At 44.6% G+C, this 22,806-nt stretch overlaps 1 protein-coding gene across 12 annotated transcripts in view; it reads right to left on the bottom strand.

Annotated features, from left to right (window-relative positions):
• The window catches only part of PKHD1 (polycystic kidney and hepatic disease 1 (autosomal recessive)), a 383,573-nt gene that overhangs the window by 243,106 nt on the left and 117,661 nt on the right, over positions 1 to 22,806 (bottom strand). For all 12 annotated transcript variants that reach the window (XR_002101523.1, XM_019537166.1, XM_019537170.1 and 9 more), the window contains one exon: positions 14,696 to 14,852. Coding sequence is in view for 11 of the 12 variants with exons in the window: in XM_019537166.1 (XP_019392711.1) it covers positions 14,696 to 14,852 (157 nt within the window). In the remaining variant the exon portion in view is untranslated. The remainder of the gene's footprint in view (positions 1 to 14,695; positions 14,853 to 22,806) is intronic.

Genomic DNA, 22,806 nt, shown 5'->3' on the forward strand with positions numbered 1-22,806 from the left:
GCAATTCAAATCACACTATAGAGGTACCTTGTCCTCAGTGTTATTGAGCATCTACCAAACTGATTTTCTCTTTCATTTAACATCGTTGATAAACATGGTAAATGACATCCAACTTAGTCCTACTCTTTGCAGACTCATTAGAAATCGCTCCATGTGATGATGGCTTCTTGTTGAAGTATGTCATCTACCCAGTTCATACAACCCTGTCATGTGTGATTTGTTGATACGATGTAGTGCTATTTGGTTTTTTTCCAGAATGCCATTTAGTACAGAGTTATTCATCTTACAAAAGTCTAAAAGGAAGGATATTTTGTGCCCAAAAGCTTGTCTAACATCTCTCCCAACTATGCAACTGACCCAATAACAGATATCACCAAAAAACTCCTGCTCTTCCATATTTCCTGGCCCATCGCTGCTACACAAAAACTACAGCCCTACTAATTGAATCCTGTGCAGTTATCCTTGTAAAACAAACTAGCAATCAGCTCAAAGAATGAAATCAGATGTGTACAATAAGTTATATATTCCATAAAACTACACTGACTGTTTTTAATGATATTCCTATGTTCTTATTGTTTATTAATTAAATATTCTATTGGATTTTCAATTATTTTCTTGAAGATTGGTTCAGGTTCATTGGTCATTACTTATAGAGTTCATTCCCCTACTCCTTTCTAAATATTGACACAAAGGGCATGTCTACACATGCATTTAAGCACAACTAAATTTAATGAAGTGATTTTTCTCAGGTGTTTACACGTGCAGAGTCTTGGAACTAAAGTTAGTGCACTTGGCTCTAAGCCCTGCCATGTGCCCCTAGTGACAGGGCAGACCTGGCAGTAAAGTTAGTGCCAGGTTGCATTAGTGTACTTTAACTAACTGTGACTACATTTGATATCTGCATTTGCAGTAAGCAAATTTAGGCATAATTAGTCTCATTTTGTCATTTTTAATGTGCATCAAGGGCACACGTGTAGACATGTGCCCATGATGCACATTAAATTAGGCGAATGTGCATTGACACATGTCAGACAGTAACATTTTTCTAGCCTTCAGAAATCTCCTCGAAATTTCAAGATGGTTAAAAATTAGTATCAGCCCACCAGCCAACTCTTCAAGGAATTTTGCGTGAAAATAATCCAGATCAGCTAATTTAAAGACACACACCCCTTCATCTACACCTAACTGAAATTTAGCATCCTGATGTCTGTAGCTTCCTTCCTTTATCATTTTTTTCACACTTCATGACTTCAAATGTGTGTTGATTGCCGAGAAGTGAACCCAGGTCTCCCCAACCTAAGAAAGTGTCCTCTACTTTGGGCTAAAGAGATACATGCCCTACTGTTTGCTCTCCTCTTGCACTCTTGACTGCCCGATAACCCAGCTATAATAAGACAGCAAGAGGAAGGCCTCACCCAGACTAGTCCATGCCTGGCAGTATGTGAGCTTTTATATACGGTTAGGGTGAAGAGGGTCTGTAACTTAGGCCTTAAGCTTCCCAGGTGAGTGGTAGAATGACAAGGCTATCGAGCAAAAGGTGAACACCGTAACTGTGATCTCTGCCAGCATGTTTTACAATGCATGCATGCTGTCAACATCAGACAATCACTAGCCATGCTCTGGGACTACCTAAGAAATCAGGAACTTAAACAGACTTTACACACTTACAGTACTGATCTGGATTATAACAAAGCTTAGGTAGGAAATGGCCAAATTCACCATTAGTTATTTAGGGAGCACTGAATCTTCGTCTCCTTAGGCATGCCCAGTCTGTCTTTTTGTTTATCCTGTATTCCTACTACTACATAAGTGGTCAAGAAGAGTATGAGAATTGCTCCTAGATAGAAAGGGTGACGCCTAGTTCTTGCATTTCCCAGCACCTAAGCACACTAATAAATGGTAGCAATCTACCACGCACAGCAGCACAAAGACTTGCAAAATCAAGGCGACCACAGCAATGAGAATCTACTACAACACTGGGTCTTTCCTGTGAGGCAGCTGCCTGGCCCTCAAGTTCGGTGTGTTGAAATGGCACCAACAGTTGAGCAATCAGTCAGTGCCGATCATATGCACTGCCACTTCATATCATACAAGCCTAATCCACTGGTATTTTTAAAACTCCTGAACCTGTCCATTTCCCACAGTGATATCAACAGAAGATCAGCCCTTCTGAAAACCAAGCCATAAATAGAGTCGAGAACCTGCTGGGATTTAAAAAAATGACAGCTTAATAAAAAAGAGAGAGAGAAAAGACTGGCAAAGATTCAAACTCAGTCATTTAACCAATCCAATTATAAAATAAACTATATCTAAACTTACAAGCATTTATGTCCAATGTTTATATGTTCACCCTAATCACCAGCTCTCTGTAGCTACCCTCGTTGGACTTTATAGTCGCAGAATAAATACACAACTGCTGCTTTGAAAGACTTTAAAATAAAAAGCTTCACTTCCTTCTTCTATAGCACTTGACCCCTTCTTCTGAAAGCAGAAAACGAGAATCTCTCTCAGCAGAGCCTTCGGCTGTGACCCTTAAATTGTTTGTTATGAATGCACAAGGAAGCAAGGAACGCCTTATAAGTGACCTTGGGGTAATTTTTATAAAAATCAATCAACTATTGTTATGATGGCCTCCCCACCAATCCAAATAAATACAATTAAACCCATAATCACTTCTGTACAGTAACATTCAGACCAACCCCGTATCTTTCAGGTTGGGGGGAAGGGAAAGAAATCTTTTGAGGCGATTTGCTGTTTTTGTGAGAACATCAAAACCATCACTTCTCTCAATTAACCTAGCAATTAGCCTCTACCTCCAGGCCCAGAAAGAAGTTTCTTTTCTTGTCCTCCTTTAAAAAAAAAAAAATCACTGCATTTGAAGGACCTCCTCTTTTCCCACAGGGGGAGAAAGAAATACCAGAAGAAAATATGGAAAGTTAAGAAAACAGACTAAAAAAGGAGGTGAAGGCCCCACACTTTTCCATTTGGACCACCTACCACATCAAAATAATGATGAAAGGCGGAAGAAATGCAGTACAAGAGTACCTACTTCACCAAAATAATGATGAAGAGCTTGGTTGCACATAGAGGATATTTCTGCTCTGAAGTCTCACGTGAAACAGAGGAGAACAAGATCAAAAGTAGAGGAGGAAATGCAACAGAGTGTCATTTCAATGCAGAGTGCCTTTGAACGGCATATAGGCATTGCTGAACTGAGCTAAACCCATGATCCACACAGGGTGCATCTACACTAGACTCTAAAAGTGCAAGAGATTCATTCTCCTGCACGTTAGCATGTCACGGTGAAAGCCATGCTAATGTAATAATGTGCAGTAGCATTAATCTACTGCACATTAGCATCAATGAAAAGACATGTGCCAGTGCTACTGCACAGTAGTGCTCAGTACCGTGCATTAGGCCTTTGCAAAGCAGAAAATATTTTCTTCTGATATGGATTTGGCGAGACAGATTCAACTCGCTGGGGCCTGGCTTGAGCTGGCAGCTCCAAGAGAAGCTGCAGGGAATGATTGGGAGCTGGGGGGAAGTCCCCCGCCCCTAATAATTCCTCCCAGCCCCCGCGGCTTCTCCCCAGGCTGCCAGCTCAAGCCCCAGCTCCTCTGGTTGCTCCCCCCCGCCGCCACTGGGGCAAAGCAGGCAGTGCTGGCAGCCCTTGGAGAAGCTGCGGGGAATGATTGGGAGCGGGGGGATCAAGCTGGGGGGAATGATCAGGGGCTGAGGGAACAAACTCCCCCCAGCTCCTGGTTCGATTCCCCAGCTCCCGATTCGATTCCCACAGCTCCTCAATTGTTCCCCACAGCCCGCCCAGCTTCTCCCCAAGCTGTCAGCACTGCCTGCCTCACCCTGGTGGGGGGCAGCCAGGGGAGCAGCCAGATGAGCCATGGCTTCTCCCGGGGCTGCCGGCTCAAACCGGGGTTCACCCGGCTGCACCCCCAGCTGCTGCCAGCAGCACTGCCTGGTGCCTGCCTGTGCAGCCAATGGCTGGATCTCCAAATTGATTCGGAGCCTTCTGATTCTATTCGCAGAGATTAATGGGTCTCCTGATTTGATTTGGATTTGGAAAGTCAGCTGCCAAATTGGGCCGAATCTCCTCCGAATCGAATCAGCCACCGAAGCTTCGCGCAGGCCTACTGTGCATTAAGTTAGTACCTGTTATTACAGATACTAAACTGAATGTGCTCTAATTGCAACGCATTAATGTGGGTGTAGGCATGCCCACAGTCTAGCATTCATAGTCTGACACCGGCCAGCACTAGAGACTCCAAGAAAATATTCCTGCAGCTGGTGTTTATGGAACAAGTTGCTCAAGGGAAGAGTTCATCCTGAACCCATCAGTCTGAGGGTGATTGGTACCCTGAAGCATGAAAACTCTCTTAAAATTCTGAAACCGCTCGGTGACTTTGATTGTTTTGGGTCCTTACCAAGCTGGTGCATTAGTTCTCCAAGAGAAGTACTGTAATCTTTGCTGGAACATCTTGTTAAGCTGTAGGAGAACCAGCAAGAGCATGAGAGCATCTGTCATTGGATTGAATCCAGCTTCTCTATACAGGGTGAGCGACATATCACAAATAAACTCACTGAAGAAAGAGGGGTCATTTTAAGAGAGCTGGTTTTAAATCAAGAATGCAAAGCGTTGAGAGAGCAACAAAGAACAGGATTTGTTCATCCATTTAATTATTCTCTCACATCTTATCAACAACTGTGGGACTATGGAGAACAACAGAAAAATCTTTGCCAGCAGAAAAGGATCTGTTGATGTTTGTAAGGTTCCCTTCTCCATGGACATTTTCCCCTCTCTTCTGCATATAGTTCACATCCTACCATTGGATATGTGAGGAAGGAGTTTTTCATGGAAAGTGGATGTCCTTCTATGACCAATAGTCCTGGAGTCTTGGACCTGTTATTTCCAATTCCCTTCACTTCTGCCTTTTATGACAATCCCACAAAACCCCTGTGAGAGGCACTTAATCTCGCAAGTTATATTCCTGGCATATATCCCTGAATAGCAAACAGCAGGAGGCATCTCTACTCGAACAACTGATCCTACATAACAAGACTGCAGCTTGCTGGCCGGCTGCTTTCAATGCTCATTCTCAGGCTCTAAAGGTGTGTCTGTTGGGGTCAATAGTGAAGGAAAACAAAGATCCTCCTCTGTAGATGTTTAGGGATCCATGGTTAATGGTCCTTAATTAAAGACAATAGACTCATTTTACGGACCTGTTACATGTGCCCTCTTGACATGCTTGCATGAAACGCAAATGAGCTATGAAGGTTCAGGACAGGCAGGGCACCTGCAGTGTAAGGCACAAAGGAGCAAAGAGTTCATTATATTGATTTAACCTTGAAGGCCGCCTAAACTGAAGGAGTCACTCTATGTCCCACAGCATATGTTATCCTCCCTTTGTGACCACTCCCAACACACATTTCGGTCCCAATAAAGTCAACACTTATGTATAATAGTCCCACCAAAATCAATGGGAGTACCTAGTGTGCTTAAAAGTTAAGTGTGCGTTCAAGTGCTTTGCTGGATTGGGGCCTTCATCCAACTCTCAGAGGGAAACAGGCAGCTGCTTAAATATTCTCAGTTACAAACCAGCTCCCAAGACTGAGGCCCATGTTTCTTGGCTCTTTCCCTTCATGGCCATCTGTTCAGATGGCATGTGATCCTTTGCAAGCTGGTTGGACTTTTTCCTTACAGTAGAGCTGCCAAGCAATGGTGATTTAGATCTGCAGCCCACATAAGCCTGCCAGCCCCGTCTCTTTTAGAGGAAGCCTCCCTACTCTGTCAGCACTAAGGCAGCATCACAGACACGTGGCCACACCTACCGTATGCTCCAAAGGAAGAGACAGCCAAACAGGAGAGCTCGGTATAGAATAGAAACAAGAACAGTGCATATTATATCAGGTGCCTTCGAAGTCAAGGATAATCACACAGTTGATTATGTCAAAACTGATATTACCCAAATATATAGTTTTCAGGTGCTTGGGAAACATCGGTCATGCCAGGGGACAAAGTAGTTGAAAGCAGAATAGACATTTTTTTACTCTGCAATAAGTTGAAAGGTGCTGTCAAACCCCAACACCTGAGCTCCAGAAGCAAGACATTTGGCTCCTTCATTAGGACTATACTTTGGGGAGAGACCCACAAAGGATCCAAAAATTATGGAAACAAAATTGTTGCAATATGGGTACATGGCCTGCAGAACCGATTATCAGCCTTCCAGGGATCAACTCGAGTCAAACACTTCACTTTCAGCAAAGAAATCAAGCAAGTTGCATTAAGGGAAGTTTAAGTAGTATTTGAGGAAAAACTTTTTCACTAGGAGGGTGGTGAAGCACTGGATTGGGTTACCCAGAGAGGTGGTGGCATCTCCATCCTTGGAGGTTTTTAAGGCCTGGCTGCACAAAGTCCTGGCTGGGATGATGTAGCTGGGGCTTGTCTTGCTTGGAGCAGGGGATTGAACTAGATGTGACCTCCTGAAGTCCCTTCCAACCCTCATTTTCTATCATCTATAATTTTAAAGAAGAAAGGCCAGGTGATGGACTGGTTTCTCAAAAGAAACAGGCTCAACTGCTCCAGCCAGTCTCTGCATAATCTTGGGTGAAAGCACTCCAAATCTCTGTGCTTCAGGCTCTTCCCTATATTCTGGTATTTACATTGCAAGTACCTAAAGACAAGGACTGTATCTTAATATACATTTGCTCAGCACCTACCATGACAGGGCTTTGATCTATGTGAGGGCCCAGCAGCTGGGGCACTGGGTTGGGAGCCAAGAGATCACAGCTGTGTTCATTCTTCTTCCAAAGACGTCCTGCATGACTTTGGGCAAATAACTTGCATCCGATTTTCAAAGGGAATATACAAGACACCCTACTCTCAACTGAAATCAGTAGGATTATGTGCTTAAGCACCTTTGAGGATGTGGGACTTAGGGACAGATCTAGTTTGGTCTCAGACGTGCCTATATTTAGGCCTCTCAGCACCTATAATATAGGCTCCTCCGACCCAGAAAGTAAGCTGACATGACCAGATTTAGGTGCCTGGGATCCCTATACAGTTAATGGGGACACTTAGGAACTGCTGAAGAACAATCCGGGCGGACTGAGTTTAGCACCTTGGTGCTTCACCTGGAGGATTCAGAGAGGACGAGCACCTGAGAAAGCTCAGTCACCAAAAGGCAGCCAAGAGAAAATGATTAGGACAGGCGCATGTCTGAACACCCATCCTTCATGAGAGCTGACTGCCTGTGATCCATTTAGCCTATTCATGCTTCTAAGATGGGCACTTAACTAACTAGCAGTGGTGGTGCCCAACCTTTTCCCAAAAAGCCTGTTGGCTGGAGCACTCATCCAGGGATCAGAGACCTTCCTCAGCCTGAGGAACCTCCAAATCCATGAGTCTCACCTCCCAGGAGAGTGCCCTAATCTCTAGGCTATATACGAGCGGCACCCTCCATCTGTCCCATTAAATCTCAGGGTTTCCTCGAGTCAGCGACTGTCTTACAACAACTGGGTTGTTGAAGCTGGGCAAGCAAGAAGATGTGGGCTCTGTGGATGGAGAGAAAGCAAATAGGAGGGCACCTGGCTTGAAACTACTGGTTCTGGCATTCCCTTGGGAACGGTCCTGGACTCTTCATGCTTGTGAAGTTATTAGACAGTCATGGCTTTAAAGAAACAGCCCTTAGATAACTTAGCCTATTCAACAAACTAGCAATTAGGACACTCTTGGGAAGTGAGAGGTGTGGGTTTGAAGTCTGCCTTGGGGCAAAGATGATCTAAACCCTGGGTCTCCCATTCGCTGAGTGAGCACCGTAATCATACTGAGCACACGTGGGCACTACCACCATTGTTTGTAAGCTGACTTCAAAGCTGTTACTGCGAGGTGGGCATCACACCAGGACTAAACCAGTGGTGGTGAAGTGGGAATTAGGCTCAAATTCAGTCACTTCTGGGCATGTTCAGCAGTCCCAGTATGCCCACCTCATGTACTTTGCAGTTCAAAATGGTAGCGCCACCTGAATGTAGCAGACTACTGAGGTTGGTGGCCTGCAGAGCAGAGCCAAACCTGATGGTTCATGAGAATTTAGGCTCTACCTAGATCACATTTAGGCACCTCTAAGACCAAACTGGATAAGGCCTTTAGTCTCTCTGGGTCTCATTTCCCAATCAGCAAAAAGGGCAATGACAGTGTTTCTCTACCTCACAATATCGTGATAGGTCCCGGAATAGTACCCAGGATAGATAAAGGAAAATGCTGAGGTATTACTGTCAGATAATTAGCAATAGTGTCTGCTTCCAAAGATAGGCCTGATCCATTTCTCCTTGCCAGAAAGTGGAAGGAGGGCCTGTACTCCCTAAGATTTCAGTCTGATCCCTGCAGGAGCTGAACATAATTCATTTTGTTAGCAGAACTGGGATTACCTTCTGCTGGTCAGCTAGAGATTAGCCTGAGAAGCCTCCAAGGAGTCTCAATAGCTACCAGAGATGTGGAAGAATCAATCTGGCTGGCAAGGAATAGCCCTAGGAAAACAGCATACATGGTTTAAGTCTGCACCTAGGCTGAGCTCCAAACCAGATTTTACTAGTGAGGAGAAAAGCAGAAAAGTTCACAGACCTTAGCAGTCTGAGACAGATTGTCTTGGCCTACAAGTAAAATCCCATTGAATAACACTGGCTCCCTGTAAAAAAATGACTTCCCTTCTTTTCTCCCAGACATGTAGGATTATAAGACACTGTGGCTGTAATTAATGCTGAGCTGATGCACCTCAGTGTAACAAAGTAGGAGACCCTCCCGCAGTAACAAGGAGAAACAGGGCTGACTTTTTTTTCTCCTTTAATTCTCAATTAAAATATACATTGGACGAAAATTTCCCATTAGCTAGTACTATTTGTACATCCCATGTTCTTTCTTTAATTAAAAAACATGCTTATTGCAATACTGCCAGAATTGCTTTTACGGTATTTTAATTGTAATGTCTCTGCCTGATTAAAAAAAGAAAATATGAACTAGAAACTGCCTGCAAATAGTATCTCAATGCACAGCTCAAATGGATTGAGCAAATCAAAACATGGCAGAGAAAATCCAGCACCCTAGCCAGTCTAAAGACATGGGAGATAATATGGGGATACTGAAAAAGTAGGTTGGGTAGTGACTGGATAGCAAAGGAGATAAGGACAGAGAGAAACACTGTGTTACTCGGAGGCTGCCAGTTCCAACTCAGCCTATATCCGCAGTCACTGCATTGTTTGTTGGCTGGTGTGAGTTTGGATAGGTATCACCAGCACATTAAGAGAAATGGTGTCACAGGACAGTCAGAGGGAGGTCTTGCAGGAGCTAGCATGTAGGTTTTTCTCCTGTCTGTGCTCAAGAGGTGCTTGCCTAGATATGCCTGTAGGAACATATCTATATCATGTCTGAATGAATACTATACAAGAATGTGCTGCCTTTGGGGACAGGGTTGAAGATCCTTTCTAATAACTAGCAAACCTGTTGGCATTAAGCGTAGACTTCTTTAGAGCTGGCTGGTCTTCTACGTTTACATCTTTGTAATACGCACCTGTGACCTCAGTTATCATGAAGACAAGGTGGTCTCATTTCATTTCACCAGCCATTAAGGACCGGGAGTAAGAAGGTATGAACACTTCTCAGGGTCTCAGCTTGAGTCTAGGCAGATGGAAGAGGTGTTGTGGTTTCCACCGTGGCTATGCTTTGCTCATTAAATTCAACACCAGTGGAGCAACTCACTGTTGTGTGCACCAAATAAAATGATCGACAATACAGAATTGCAGTCATTTTTTTTTCTAGGGTAGGTTTATTTCTCAAAACCAGAATACCTGAACATAAATAAAATGTATATAACAGGTTCTTTCCCCAGACTCTGAATCTTCTACCTGGGCCTGTCTGAACCCTGCAGGTCTCTATCTTAATAAAGCTGCTAATTGGCTTTGCATCTAAGGACTGCAGCATCATAGCTGACTTGGTCTCTGGCCTCAGGTCCATCACCTGTGTGGAACTAACTCCTCCTCCCTTAAAGAGATGTTCAATAGGCATTGGTGGATGCCAAAAAAATAAATATGTTTAGCCCATTTGTGAGTTAGAAGATCAAAAGCTGTTTTGTTGCTTACAAAATATGCTTTTTATGCTAATCATGCCCAGGAAATGAAAGGTACAGCCAGCATAAGGGGCGCACAGAAAAATATGAAAAATGGGATCCAAATCCAGCTTTCACCAGTGTAAATCTGAATTAATCCCATTGAAACAAATGGTTGATGCCAGGGATGATACAACAGAGGATGTATTATACTAGATCTGGCTTGTAGGTATACTCTCTTTCTAAAGCATCCACTACTTGCAACTGTTGGAGACAAAATACTGGGCTAGAGGGACCAATGGCCTGACCCAATATGGCACTTCTTGGATGAATCTACACAAGGCACACTAGCCTAATTTTATGTACATTAGGGGCACATGTCTACATGTGCACACCTTTAATGCACATTAAAAATGGTGAAATTAAGCTAATCACAACTAAATGCTATGCCTGCGAATGCACAATTAGTTAAAGCATGTTAACACACATGTAGATGCCATCTGGCACTAACTTTAGTGCTAGGTCTGCCCCGGCACTAGGTGTACACAGCAGGGCTGCAGGGACTTGGCACTAACTTTAATGCCAACTCTCTGCACGTATAGACACCTGCCAAAAATCGCTTAATGCATATTAGCTTAATGCACATTAGCTTAATGCACATTAAATTTAGTCATGCTTAAATGCATGTGTAGATGTGCCCCTTGTGTTTTTACTCATGGCATTCTTGTCATTCTAGTCTGCAGAGAAAGAGGCAGGGACAGATCCCCTATTCACCTGGTGACTGTCCCAGCTAATACTGCCTCCAGTCAATGGAGAAATACTGCATTCACCATTCTTGGTCTACCCAAAACCTGAGCCTCAACACACTGCTTAACATCAATGTGTTGACAGGTAAGTGGCACCCCTAGCACAGCAACTCACACAGCAACTTTAAAGCTATAAAGCCAAAGCCCTGCACTAGTTATTCAAATCAAAGAGGGGTTTTCCATTGACCTTAATAAATGTAGCATTAGTCCTAGATACTTGTATTCAAAATGCTGGTCGTGTCTTGAAAAGAAGGAAGGTCAACTACTTAGTCTATAAACAATGTGTGTACAACTGTAGGGAACGAAAATGCCTAAGCAAAGGAACGGACTATACAACCTCATAGGTTTTTCCATCTGGAATGTCAGTTATGTATCCTTTGCAGCTTCAGATCCTGGTCCTACACCAATAAAGCCATTGTCTCCAGTGAGAGCAAAACTAAGGCTTAATTAAGGGCCTTGTTACCTGGTAATTTTGGGTGAATCCTGGAGCTCTTAACCCTGGATTGTCTATCTATTAACAGCTGAAACTGGTTTTAAGCACTTGTTAGATGGCTCAAAGTTATGCCACTCCAGGGCAGAATGATCTCTGATCAGTGTTACCCAGCTCATGTTGCACTGTGTAGACACTGTAGGATACACCTTAGTGTAAACACCCACCTTCCCCCCGCCAGCCCACATCAGGCCCACTGCCTGCCCTCCACAGATCCCTGCTTATTTCCCCACATCCCTCAGTTTACTTGTGGCTGCCCATGCTACCTGTCCTGGCGGATCAGGCAGAGAAGGGTAAAACAGGCTGCCTGGCCTCTAGCTACTTCAGCTCTGTGAGTGCAGAGCAGCAAACAAGCAGCGCCTCCCGGGCAGGAAGGTTAAGCCTTCCCTGTCTGCTCCCCTGGGACAGACAGCTGGGCAGCAACAAGTAAGCGGGGCATGAGGGAACCCTGAAGGGCAGGTCCGAAGCCCCAGGAGTAGGACAGGAACCGGGGGAGACCTGGAGGGCAGAAAGCAAGCCCAGAATGGGTGGGGGTATGGGTATTCTTACCTTTCCATCTTCCAGGCCCGTGCTGACCTGAAGTGTGACTGCACTCAACTCAAGCTAGCACCAGATTCAAGCTAGCACTAACACTGATCAACCTTTGTGTGGCTAGCAGTGTAAGGTGTAACAAGGCCTTAAGTCATTCTCCATCAGGGCCTCATTAAGAAAAGCACTTGAGCACATGCTTATATGTAAGCACATAATTAAGTCCCCTTGCAGATGCTTTTCTGTGCTGAAAACATGGTGATTCTTACTTGGGGCAGATAAGAGTTATTATTCCCATCTTGCAACTGGGGAAACTGGCAATTAACTGACATACCCAGACACAGAGTCAGTAACTCCTAGTATCTTGTAGCAGCTTAGACCACACGAGACTTTGGCTTTTTCTAATTCAAACTACATCAAAATGGCCAATACCAACCTAGTGTACGTGTTTACTAGGATGCAGGTAACTGGAGATGGGTAGAAAAAGCATAAAACAAAAACATGGGTCTCCAGGACACATATAACCAACCGTGGTATACGATGTAATTTTGAGAGTAACTATCTCTAAAATAATCATGTTTTGACAAGAGCATCCATTTTATAACATGGAACTATTCTGCACATGAAAAGGAGCATGATGAAGGAAAGTGTTGACATAAATATAAGATAAGCTCAAGCTATCAAGAGCCTCTTCCAAACTCAGCTGAAACCAACCGAAAGGTTCCCAGTGACTTACTGGGTTTTTGATCAAACCCATAGTTCAGATTTGCATCTGAACTTGCCCAAAGTTCAAAAGCATCCTTACTTGGTATTCTACTCCTGATCTGGCCCATAGATTTGGGTTGAGCTCCAAAGTTTTGACAAGTATTTCCAAAATTTCCAGGACTTGGATACCGGGTTTTAGTCCACACTCACCTTCAGCATGTGCTACACATATGCATTTCATCATAATAATTTTATTTGGATTGAATAATTTCATTCCATTTCAAGACTAAATGTCAGAGATTTAGGAGTGTCTGAATGGAGGGAAGAGAAATGAGGTTAAAAGGTTTCATGTTTGAAAAAAATTCTGGCTTATTTTTAAAAGCATTTTCTTTCCAGAGGTAGAGATAAACCTAACAGAACTCCACCCAGCTATTTCTGAAGGCCTCCAATCCTATAAAATAGTAAAACTGAAGGGAGAGGGAGCCATGCACCCTTCAGTAGTTAAAAGCTCAGATTTTTTTCCTAATGTGATTATTCTAAACTTTATTAAAATAAACATGTAAAGCCCTCCTCTTTATTCATGTCCATAATCCTTCACGTGAAGTAGCAATGACAGTTTAGCGTTTATATCTTTTTTGGAGCAACTCTTTAATGGAGTATGAAGGTATCAACATTTACAATTTTGAAGCCTGGAAAAACTGACACATATGCTTAATGTTAAGCATATAAGCAATCCCACTGAAATCTCTAGGGCAATTCACATGCTCAGAATTAAGTATATACACAGTGGGAGCGTCTACATGTCACCATACGGCATACTATGGCGATGTAGCGATCATGTGGGTCTACACATGATTGCCAGCTATGTTGCCGTAGTGTCACACTGCCTGGCTATAGCGCACCGTACAGCGACATAGCCGGTGAATATAACCGTGCGCTTCCCTTATGCCGCAGCATGGGTGTCTACTGTGCCGTGTTTTAGTACTTCCCCCAAACAAGTCCAAAAGCGTCAAGCATTGGTGGTTCAATGGTACAATTCCTGCCTCCCCTGCATGAGACTTGGGCTCAATTCCCAGCCAATACAGAGGCTCCTGGTGGTTGGTTTAGCTGGGTCCTGCGGTACACCATGCAGGGCCTCTCTGCATGGGTGCTGAGGTCCTGGGTTCAGATCCGAGCCTCTCCATGGTAAGGGTAGCCAAAATTTGGAATGGGCTTTCAAGGGTGGTGGTGCTGTCCCCTACCTTGGGAGTCTTAAAGAGCAGGCTGGCTAGGCATCTAGCTGTGATCCTATGGCCCCAGTGCTCTTTCCTGCCCCGGCCAGGGGTTGGACTCAATGATCTGTTGAGGTCCCTTCCAACCTAAGCATGTATGAATCTATAACATAGTGCAGCACTAACGTCACTGCACGACGATGTGTAGCTATACCTAGTGTGTACGATCAGGACCTAATTTCCAGAGTGGGATATATCTAGTGGCTGAATGGCAGGTTTACTTTTAACAGCTACCTCTGTTGACACCAAGTCTGGACTTCACGGAGGCTGTGGAAGTACCGCAGCGACCTTACGCTCTCCCACATAATTGTGCTCTGTTATTTACCCACTGCCAAGGATCCTGCATTATTTGTGACATTCTCGAACGGTGCCTTATCGTTCTGCAGCCTTCATTTCATCAAAGCTTTGGCAATGCACTCGCGCCAAAGACGACATGGAAAACATAGCTGCTTATAGTTACCAGCATCGCTGTCATCACCAATCCTCGTGCGGGGGGAGCTGAGCGCTCAGCAGTTAACGAACAAATAAAACCTTCAGCCTCACGTTGTCATGATGCTTCAAACAAGAAAAGGATGCCTTCTGCATGCAAAACAATTAAGCATACCCGCCCCCTCGCTATGTCGACCAAACACCGACACATTGTCTCTTCCACCTCCGGTCTGACCAGGTGCCTTGCTCCATCTTGGGAGCTAGGAAGTAGGGGTGCGGGGGCTGGGAAGGGGGAGGGAGATCATGACAATGAAACTCTACAGCTGGAAGAAAGGGACAAAAAAATACTCCTCAGACCTTTGACATGCAGCAAGTTAAGGATGCCAGTGATGGTATCCAATAGCAACGTCTGGCCTCTCTCTACCGTGACGTTATCGCCATCTTGTGGTGGGTGCCCCTCAAGCCAGCTGGAGCTCTTAGACCACGGGCCGCAAAATCGGAGGCGAGCGTGTCTCTGAAAAGAGGGAAGAATTGCGCTTAAAACTGCCTTTTCAGTTGTGCACACCCAAATCCAAATGGGAGTAACTTGAAAATAGGCCGCTTTGAAACAGAGTTTAGCTTGGGCCACGTCACCCCCGAAAGCAACCAAACCGGTAGTTAGGGGAGAATGGAGCAAAGTTTTACAAGAAATATCTGTAGTGAAGTTCATTTATTCTGGCAAGTTTATTGCACTAGGGGTACCAGATACTCATTCAGCAGCTAGCCCAGCCCATTTCCCCTTCCACATAAGAGCAAAATAGGAGAAAATAGGGGAAAGTCTAAATTTCTCGGTGCTTTTTTTCCTCTCCAAAATCAGAATTGGTGCTGAACCCAGCGGTCGCAAGTACACCCGAAACATTCAGCTTGAAGGGTGGCATTTAGAGTTGGCATTATTTTTCAAAGGCACTGCAGCCAATTGTCCCTATTTATAGTGACATTCCTCTTTTCAAGTACCTTTCCTCCTCTCCCTGCTTATTTGATATTATTATTGCCTTCTCCTCAGCAACTCACACATTAGTTCCAAATGAAGCATGGGAAGAGGCATAATGCTGATTAACTTCAAAAACGGCAGACAAATAGCCTGGATCATCTACTCAGAGTGTGTGAACCGGCACCTGCTTGTTATCAGCCTAGCCCTCCACTTCCCTTCCTTAATTCCGGACTTTAATCTTATGCATTGCAATGAAGGCTCGGCTGAATCCATGAAGATGAGCGCACATTCACAAACATCGAGAGGCAGACACACAGGCACAGAAAACAGCCCTCAGCCAGTTTGGGGGGAGATTTAATGTCGACGGCTTCATGGTTTTCATCAGGCGGTGGTTATCGCAAAGGAAAGACTTCCAGAGAGAAGCAAAACGAAGTACTTCATTTGCAAACCCCTTGATGAAAGAGGCTGGTGCTCACAAGGGTTTTCCTACCTCCTCCTAGGCTGCAGTCCCAAGCAGAGTAGGTGGAATTTGTTCCATGAAACATGTATGGAAAGGCCCCTTCAACTACTCCTTAAAACGACAACCCTTTTCTCCTTAACACATCACACCTCGAAACCCACCTGTGCCATTGCTCCTACAAGCAACTAGATGGCAACTACTGAGCATGTCAAGACATGCATTACATAAATGAGAAACCACAAAAGCGACCTCCATTTGCTGCTGCACAAGTGTATATAATGTACACTGAGCCGTAGTTTTTTGCAGTCTCCTTCTCCCACGCCCTCCTTCCACTTACTAGACCCTACTCAACGGTCTACTTCACAGGTAGACCGAGGCCTACCACAAAAGCTAGGCCTAGACCTACAGTGAAAGAAGCTCTTGGCAGCAGGTTTAGAGAGCCAGGTTCATACTCTAACAAGGATAGGCCAGTATTTGTAAAGCATTCACCACACCTACCCTCAGATCAAGGCAAGGATTGACACATGGGATTCACCTCTATGGTAGGAAGCTCTCTGTAGTAGAAAGGACATTAAACCAAAACCCAGGAGACCTCGGTTACAATCTTGGTTCAGCCATAGGCATCTTGTACAGACTGAGGCAAAGACATGATTTTAATCAAGAAAGCCCCATGGGGCATGTCCCCATATGCAGGGGTGTGCAGTTTGCCATGGCAAAAATAGCAGTGGCACAAATTTGTGCCACTTTCTGCCACTGCGCATGCCCCTGCATGTGGGGTTGGCACAGGGCAAATTGTCCCAGATAGAGTAGGGGAGGCGAGGCCAGGACCTGTGCTGATTCCAGCAGCCTTACTTGGGATCCTGAAGGCCTGGTGGGGCAGCAGCGGCAACGATCAGCCTGGCTGATCCGAGCCTGGCTGGCAGCCGGCAGGGCTCTGGCCAGATAGGCTCTGTTTCTGGCGGCGCATGCTGCTGCCCTGTGCACCTCACCACTTTTTGCAGTAATTTTTTTTTTTTACGCCAGGATCTCCCGGTGTCAATTTTTAGTGCCACGCTGTAAATCTGCAGCATGACGAACAACCGCACATGTTTTACATGCGGTTTGAGGCCCCACAAACTGCATGTGCACACTTGCTGGGATGAGCCTCTGGAGTTTTGCACCCAGCTACTTGAAAAGCTCTTTTCATCTGCCATCACAATACATGTGATAAATCAGGGGATGCGTCTGAAAATACTTTCCTGTTTTCCATATCGGTAAATTAAAGGCAGGACATTCTCTGGGTCAGGGACATGCCCTTGTTAATGTTGTTACTTAAACAAAAGAAAAAGTTTGAAAGAGGGCACACTGCTAAGCACATCTTATCCAGCCAGGATTTTGCCTGACTTCTGGTTTGAGTGATTCAGATGTAATGTGTACGGTGGAGATAGTCTTTTTTTCAATTCACTTGCCATCGGTCAGCTAACAAAAAAAAGCAGTATGTCGTATAGACAGTTCCTGCAACACCCAATGAGAGCAAGGGGTGCTGGAAAACATATGTTCAGGGAGAAATAAATTGAACATGATAGAAGTTTGTCAATAGGTAAAAGGGTGGTTATGAAAAGCCCAGAGATCAATTATTCACCATTTCCCTCAGGTAGAACAAGCATTAATTAGCTCAATTTGCAGAACACATGATTTGCAATATTAGAACAATATTATCCTTATTATTACAATATTATTATAATTATATTATTATGATCATTCTGATTACAATGTTACCCTTCCTAACTAGAAGGATAAGTAAGCACTGGAACAGGCTACCTAAGGAGGTAAAAGCATGTTAAACAAATATCTCTAAGGGATGGTCTAGGTACTCATAATGAATCTCAGAGCAGGGGAATGCAAGAGGTAACCTCTTAAGATCCTTTCCAGACTTACATGTCTATCATTTAATTTAAACTATTTCCAATATTAGAATGAATCCATTACACTCATCTCTCTCTGCTTCTTGGGATGCCTTTTTGAACTAAACCTTTTTTTTTTCTTTTTTTTAGGGATGAGCGAACCCCTGAATACCTTAGTCTAAACAGTATTATTTGTTTCCAGGAGTACAGCAGTGTGTTGGGTGCTTTCCAGATATTTGGGAATGGGAAGGCTTGCTTTAAGGAATTAGACTGTAAATTTAGCTGGACACACAGACAAAGTTTAGAAAGAAAGAGACACCAATATACAGAGTATATATAAATCAATTCATAAAATCCTAGAATCCTAGAATTCATAGAATCCTAGAAAATTAGGGATGGAAAGGGACCGTAGGAGGTCATCTAGTCCAACCCCCCCTGCTCAAAGCAGGACCAGCCCCAACTAAATCAACCCAGCCAATTTCTTTCACTGTGGAAGAAATGGGCCTTCAAGAAGGACTCAGATCTGGCCAGACTTGACACCCTGAATATTAAATATTCATCACTTTAAAAACAGGCTTCTCTTAGTAACAGAGTAATGGTGGAGAAAACAGATTATAAGGAGGAGGTCTTGGAAAATCAAGATTTATAAAGGACCCTTGGTAATGTAAATAAATATTGTTTCATCATATGCAGAATCTGCACAGCTAAGGGAACTGGTTTCCAATGAAAAACAAGCAAAACATGTTCGAGAAAAATCAAGAAATAAAACCGCTTCATTTCTTCTCCACCATTTTGCAGTATATTGCCTCAGCATATGCTCGTTTGATAACTTGCTGGGCAAACTACCCTGTGCCTCAGTGGGCATGCCTACATGTACCATTAGCGAGCAGCAATAAAGTGTGGAGCTCGTCACTCCGCAGTTTCTTGCTCCTGGTGTGTGGTTTACACGTGTGCCCAGAGCACAGCACATTGAGCCAGGTCAAAGCAGCCCCAGCTGACAGGGGTGGCCCAGGGACCAGCCTGCTAACCTGGGGCTGCTCTGAATATGCTCAGCCTGATGCAGAGGGGCTGCCTTGGGCAGGAGGGTGCTTCAGTGTTGGGCTAGCCAGCAAGCCCTCGTGCCCCAGCCAGCCAGGTCAGCATCTACACGTGCGCTGCTTCTTGTGCGTGAACAAACTCTGCAGCAGGATAAGACTTGTATTGACAAGTACTTCCGTGCTGCAGAGTTTAATGGTTTTGTGCACCCTGATAGGGGCATGCATGTAGATGCTGCAACATCTACTACGCAGTTAATCAGTCAACTGCTCAGTAAACATCTCCCACCATCTTACAGCTGATAGCTCCCTGTCTGACAGAGCCTCAGTCCATCGGTGTGATGCCGGTTGTAAGGAATTGCCATGAAATGGTTTGCCCTGTCCAAATCTGTGCTTTCAATGGGCTTGATCTAACGCGCATTGAAGTCGGGAAGGCATCTTCCATTTGACTTCAAAAAGCAAAGCATCTGATTCCTTAGGTTGTAATGGGCCTGGGCACAAGGAATATATTAAGTTGGTCTTGCTCTTACTGTTTAAATCTTGTTGTGAACTACAAGACCTGTTGAAGAAATAAACACCATAACGTTAAATAAAAACTGAGTCCCTTTCTGCTTTTTGGCTTCTTGCGAACGAAAGCTGCTCCTGGTTCCCAGAATTTCATCCTACCTCTTTCTATTTGGGTTCATTTATTTAACTATAGACTATGTGGCAATAGTCCCTGTGTTTTCATACACGTACACCTTCCCACTGGTTAAAGGGGAGCTATCAGCAACACTAGATGTACTGATGCTCCCAAGGCAAGTATGGATGCTTGCTGTAGTCCAGGAAGCTGCATCTGTCTTGAGAAACTAACTCGAAAATGAAATATGTGCGCAAAGAGCTGCTCCTTCCATTTATTTGTATCAATCTAGCACCTTGGGGCCCCAGTGTGCAAGAGGCCACATGTACCCACCATGAGACAGGACCCGCCCCAAGGACCTTACAATCATGGAGTAATAAAATTAGGAGGTTTGTCTTTTTTGTATGTCGAGATTGTGCATACAAAAAAGACAAACTTCCTTATTTTATTACTCCATGGGGAACTGCACCACAGGGAGGTTAAAAGATTTGCTAAGACCCCAAAGAAATGCAGTCCCTCAAACACAAGACCATCTCCTCCCCCCGCCAAAGGAACGCTTACTCTTTGATTTATCTCTTTTTCCCCCTTTTTCTTGAGCTGGGAAGGGCCTCAAAAGAACGCAGTGTGGTCTGGTGGACTGGGAACAGGACAGCAAGTCAGGAGTCCTGGATTTTATTTCTACCCCTACTACTGTCTGCTGGGGTATGTGGAGCAAGCCTCTGCACTTCTGTTCCACGCCATCCCCTTTCTCATTACCTAATTAGATAGTAAAACACCTACTCAGAGCTGGCCTTATGGGTGGGTGATGCGGGCATCTGCCCGGGACACCGTCATCAGGGGGGTGCTACATGCATATTTTCCCCTAAGGCCAGCTCTGCACCTATGAATAGGCCTGGCCTCACACTGCCGAGCAGGGCAGCACTCAGCGCAATGGCAGCACTGGACACTACTAGCATATAAACAGATATAAGGATGAGGCACCTTTATTACTGGTGTGTCCTGTATGATGCTAATCCTGACCAGGGGGGTATGGCTACATGAGCACAGGCGGTAAATCACATTGAGAGCTCATAGCAAAGTGGCCAAGTAGTTATAACATATGATTAATAGCTGCATAGTCCTTTGCATCTCATGTGAGATGGGTCCAGGTAACACACTTCCTCACTGGGTAGCCTTTCCAGGTTTTTTCTCCTTCCCTTGGTCACAGAGGAAAAACCCAATACTAGCAGTTAAGTGCTCAATCACCGGAGGACCGTATATGCTGAAAGATTTGGGAACATTTGCTCTTTCCTTCCCACTGCCAGTCTGAGGACCAAGGAGCGAGAAGAGGCACAAGCAGTTGTTCACAGCAGACAGGCTCTTCTTGTTGCTCTGGCTGGCACTGAGCGCTCGCCCGACGCTGTTATTTAAACCATACCTAGTAACGTAACACTGAGGAGCAGCAGCAGCTGCAGCAGCTGCAGCAGCCAAGGTCGTGGCTGTCTGCCCTCCAGTGCATGTTTGTCTGATGAACCAAAAGGAGCCCCCAGAGCCAGTGGGAGCCAAGCACGTGGAGCTGACTGTCACTTAAACTTTCTCTTTTTGGCTTTCATCTATTTTTATTGGGGGGACTTTTGGGGACTGCGGTGGCACGGACCTTGAAAGGCAAGATGCAGAGAAATGGAAACCTGCACAGCGCGCATCTCAGTAACCGGGCTGTAGGTGTTACTGGCTAGCTCTGTGAGTTGCAGTAAGTCAAATTCATACGCAGATTCCTACTCGCTTCGTACTTCATACTCAAATTACAACTCAGCGTGTTGCAACCACTACAGAATGTCTCCCCCGTGGTAGCTTTGATCCACCTTGACTATAAACAGAGGTGATGTGAGCCCCAGATTTTGTCATCAAACAGGATTTAAGCATGCCCAGCCTTGGATCCAGACCAGGAGCTTGCAGTGAACTTTGAGTCAGAGCCAAGCACAGGCAGAGAGGGAGGCATGGCGTTCTTCTTGGGATTGTTTCCATGCTTCTATGCCGAGTCTTTACATGTGGATACTTACCTTCCCTCTCTGTCTTTGCATTGCAGGTGTGCCAACACTATCTGCCAAGCTGTAACTCTCATCAAGTCGTTGCAAGTGAGGCTTGTAAGGAAATAAAGGAAGAAGAGCCCTTGGATCAGTGCACAGAAAGGTCAGAGGCTCTGTGTGATCACAGCTATGCCATCTGAAGTAGATATTCAATTCAGACCAAGCCTAGGGGTCTCAAACAAGCACTAAACTAATGACTAGAAGTGGGCCTGAGAGAGACTAAAATTCCCATTCATTCAGTAAGGCTAAACTTCCAAACAAAAATGTGTTTGTAAGCCTGCCATCCCCAACTCGGCGTAGCTCCAGGGTGCTCAGTTCACTGAATGACTGGGAGAGGTAAGGGAGAATGGCTGAAAGCTCAAATTAAGTGAGCGAGTGAGCATGTGTGCACACACGCACACAGACACATATACATATATTTTACATACAGCTGAGATAATGAACTTGAGGAACGCAGGCAGTCGTAAACCCAGCATCACAGGTGACCCTGTTTCACTAAGGCAGCGGTGAATGAATGCCCTGCCCTGTACTACATTGGGAGTATAAGACCCAGCCCAAGATAGACATGAGCTCAAGAATACTTTGGTCCTGTACAATGCCCCTTATGATACGGAGGAGCACTGAAGCGCAGGGAGTTTTGTCTAGATTAAAATCAAGAGTCACTTGTTCTGCTCCCAGCTCTGACAAGAAGTAATTTTTTGTGTGATCTCATTCCACCTTACCTGAGTAACTGGAAAGCCATTGCCATGCCTACCTTTGTATCTTAGCCTTAAGGCTTAATTACAAAAAGCAGTGAGGAAGAAGAGGATCCATCACTTTTGTCTTAATAACTTTTTAGGGAGGGTGAAAGAGGATCACACTCAGGCTTCTCACTACCTTCTAGGTGCCGGATCAAAGACATAGGATTTGGCCCTTAATGTCTGTGCCTTGACTTCTCCACCTGTAAAACAGGGATACTAAGTCTTACCTCTTGTGATTATACTGATGATCAATCAATTCTCTGTAAAAAAAAGTTCAAGCTAGAGCATAACAGAAAAAAATGTACTGGGTGAATACAGTATATCATTAAAGTAAATCCAATATCTTTTATTAGACCAACTCAAATAGTTGGAAAAATTCTTCTTAGCCAGCTTTATGGGCGCAAACACCCTTCCTCAGCCTGACGAAAGGTGCTTGTGTCCAAAAGCTTGCTAAGAAGAATTTTTTCCAACTATTTGAGTTGGTCTAATAAAAGATATCTGATTTACCCAAAGAACCTTGTCTGCTGACGTCCTTAGACCAACACGGCTACAACCGACACCCCTGAAACATATCATTAGCAACCCTGGTATATTGGTCCCCTTATAGTTCAACTCACTACACCCAACCTCCTCTTCTGTATTACTTTTCTCAAGTTTCCAACAGGTTTATCTTCATGTTTTTTATTTGGTTGGGCT

This window comes from Crocodylus porosus, unplaced genomic scaffold (genome assembly GCF_001723895.1).
Source record: "Crocodylus porosus isolate Cpor-Errol unplaced genomic scaffold, CroPor_comp1, whole genome shotgun sequence".
Lineage (NCBI taxonomy): Eukaryota > Metazoa > Chordata > Crocodylia > Crocodylidae > Crocodylus > Crocodylus porosus.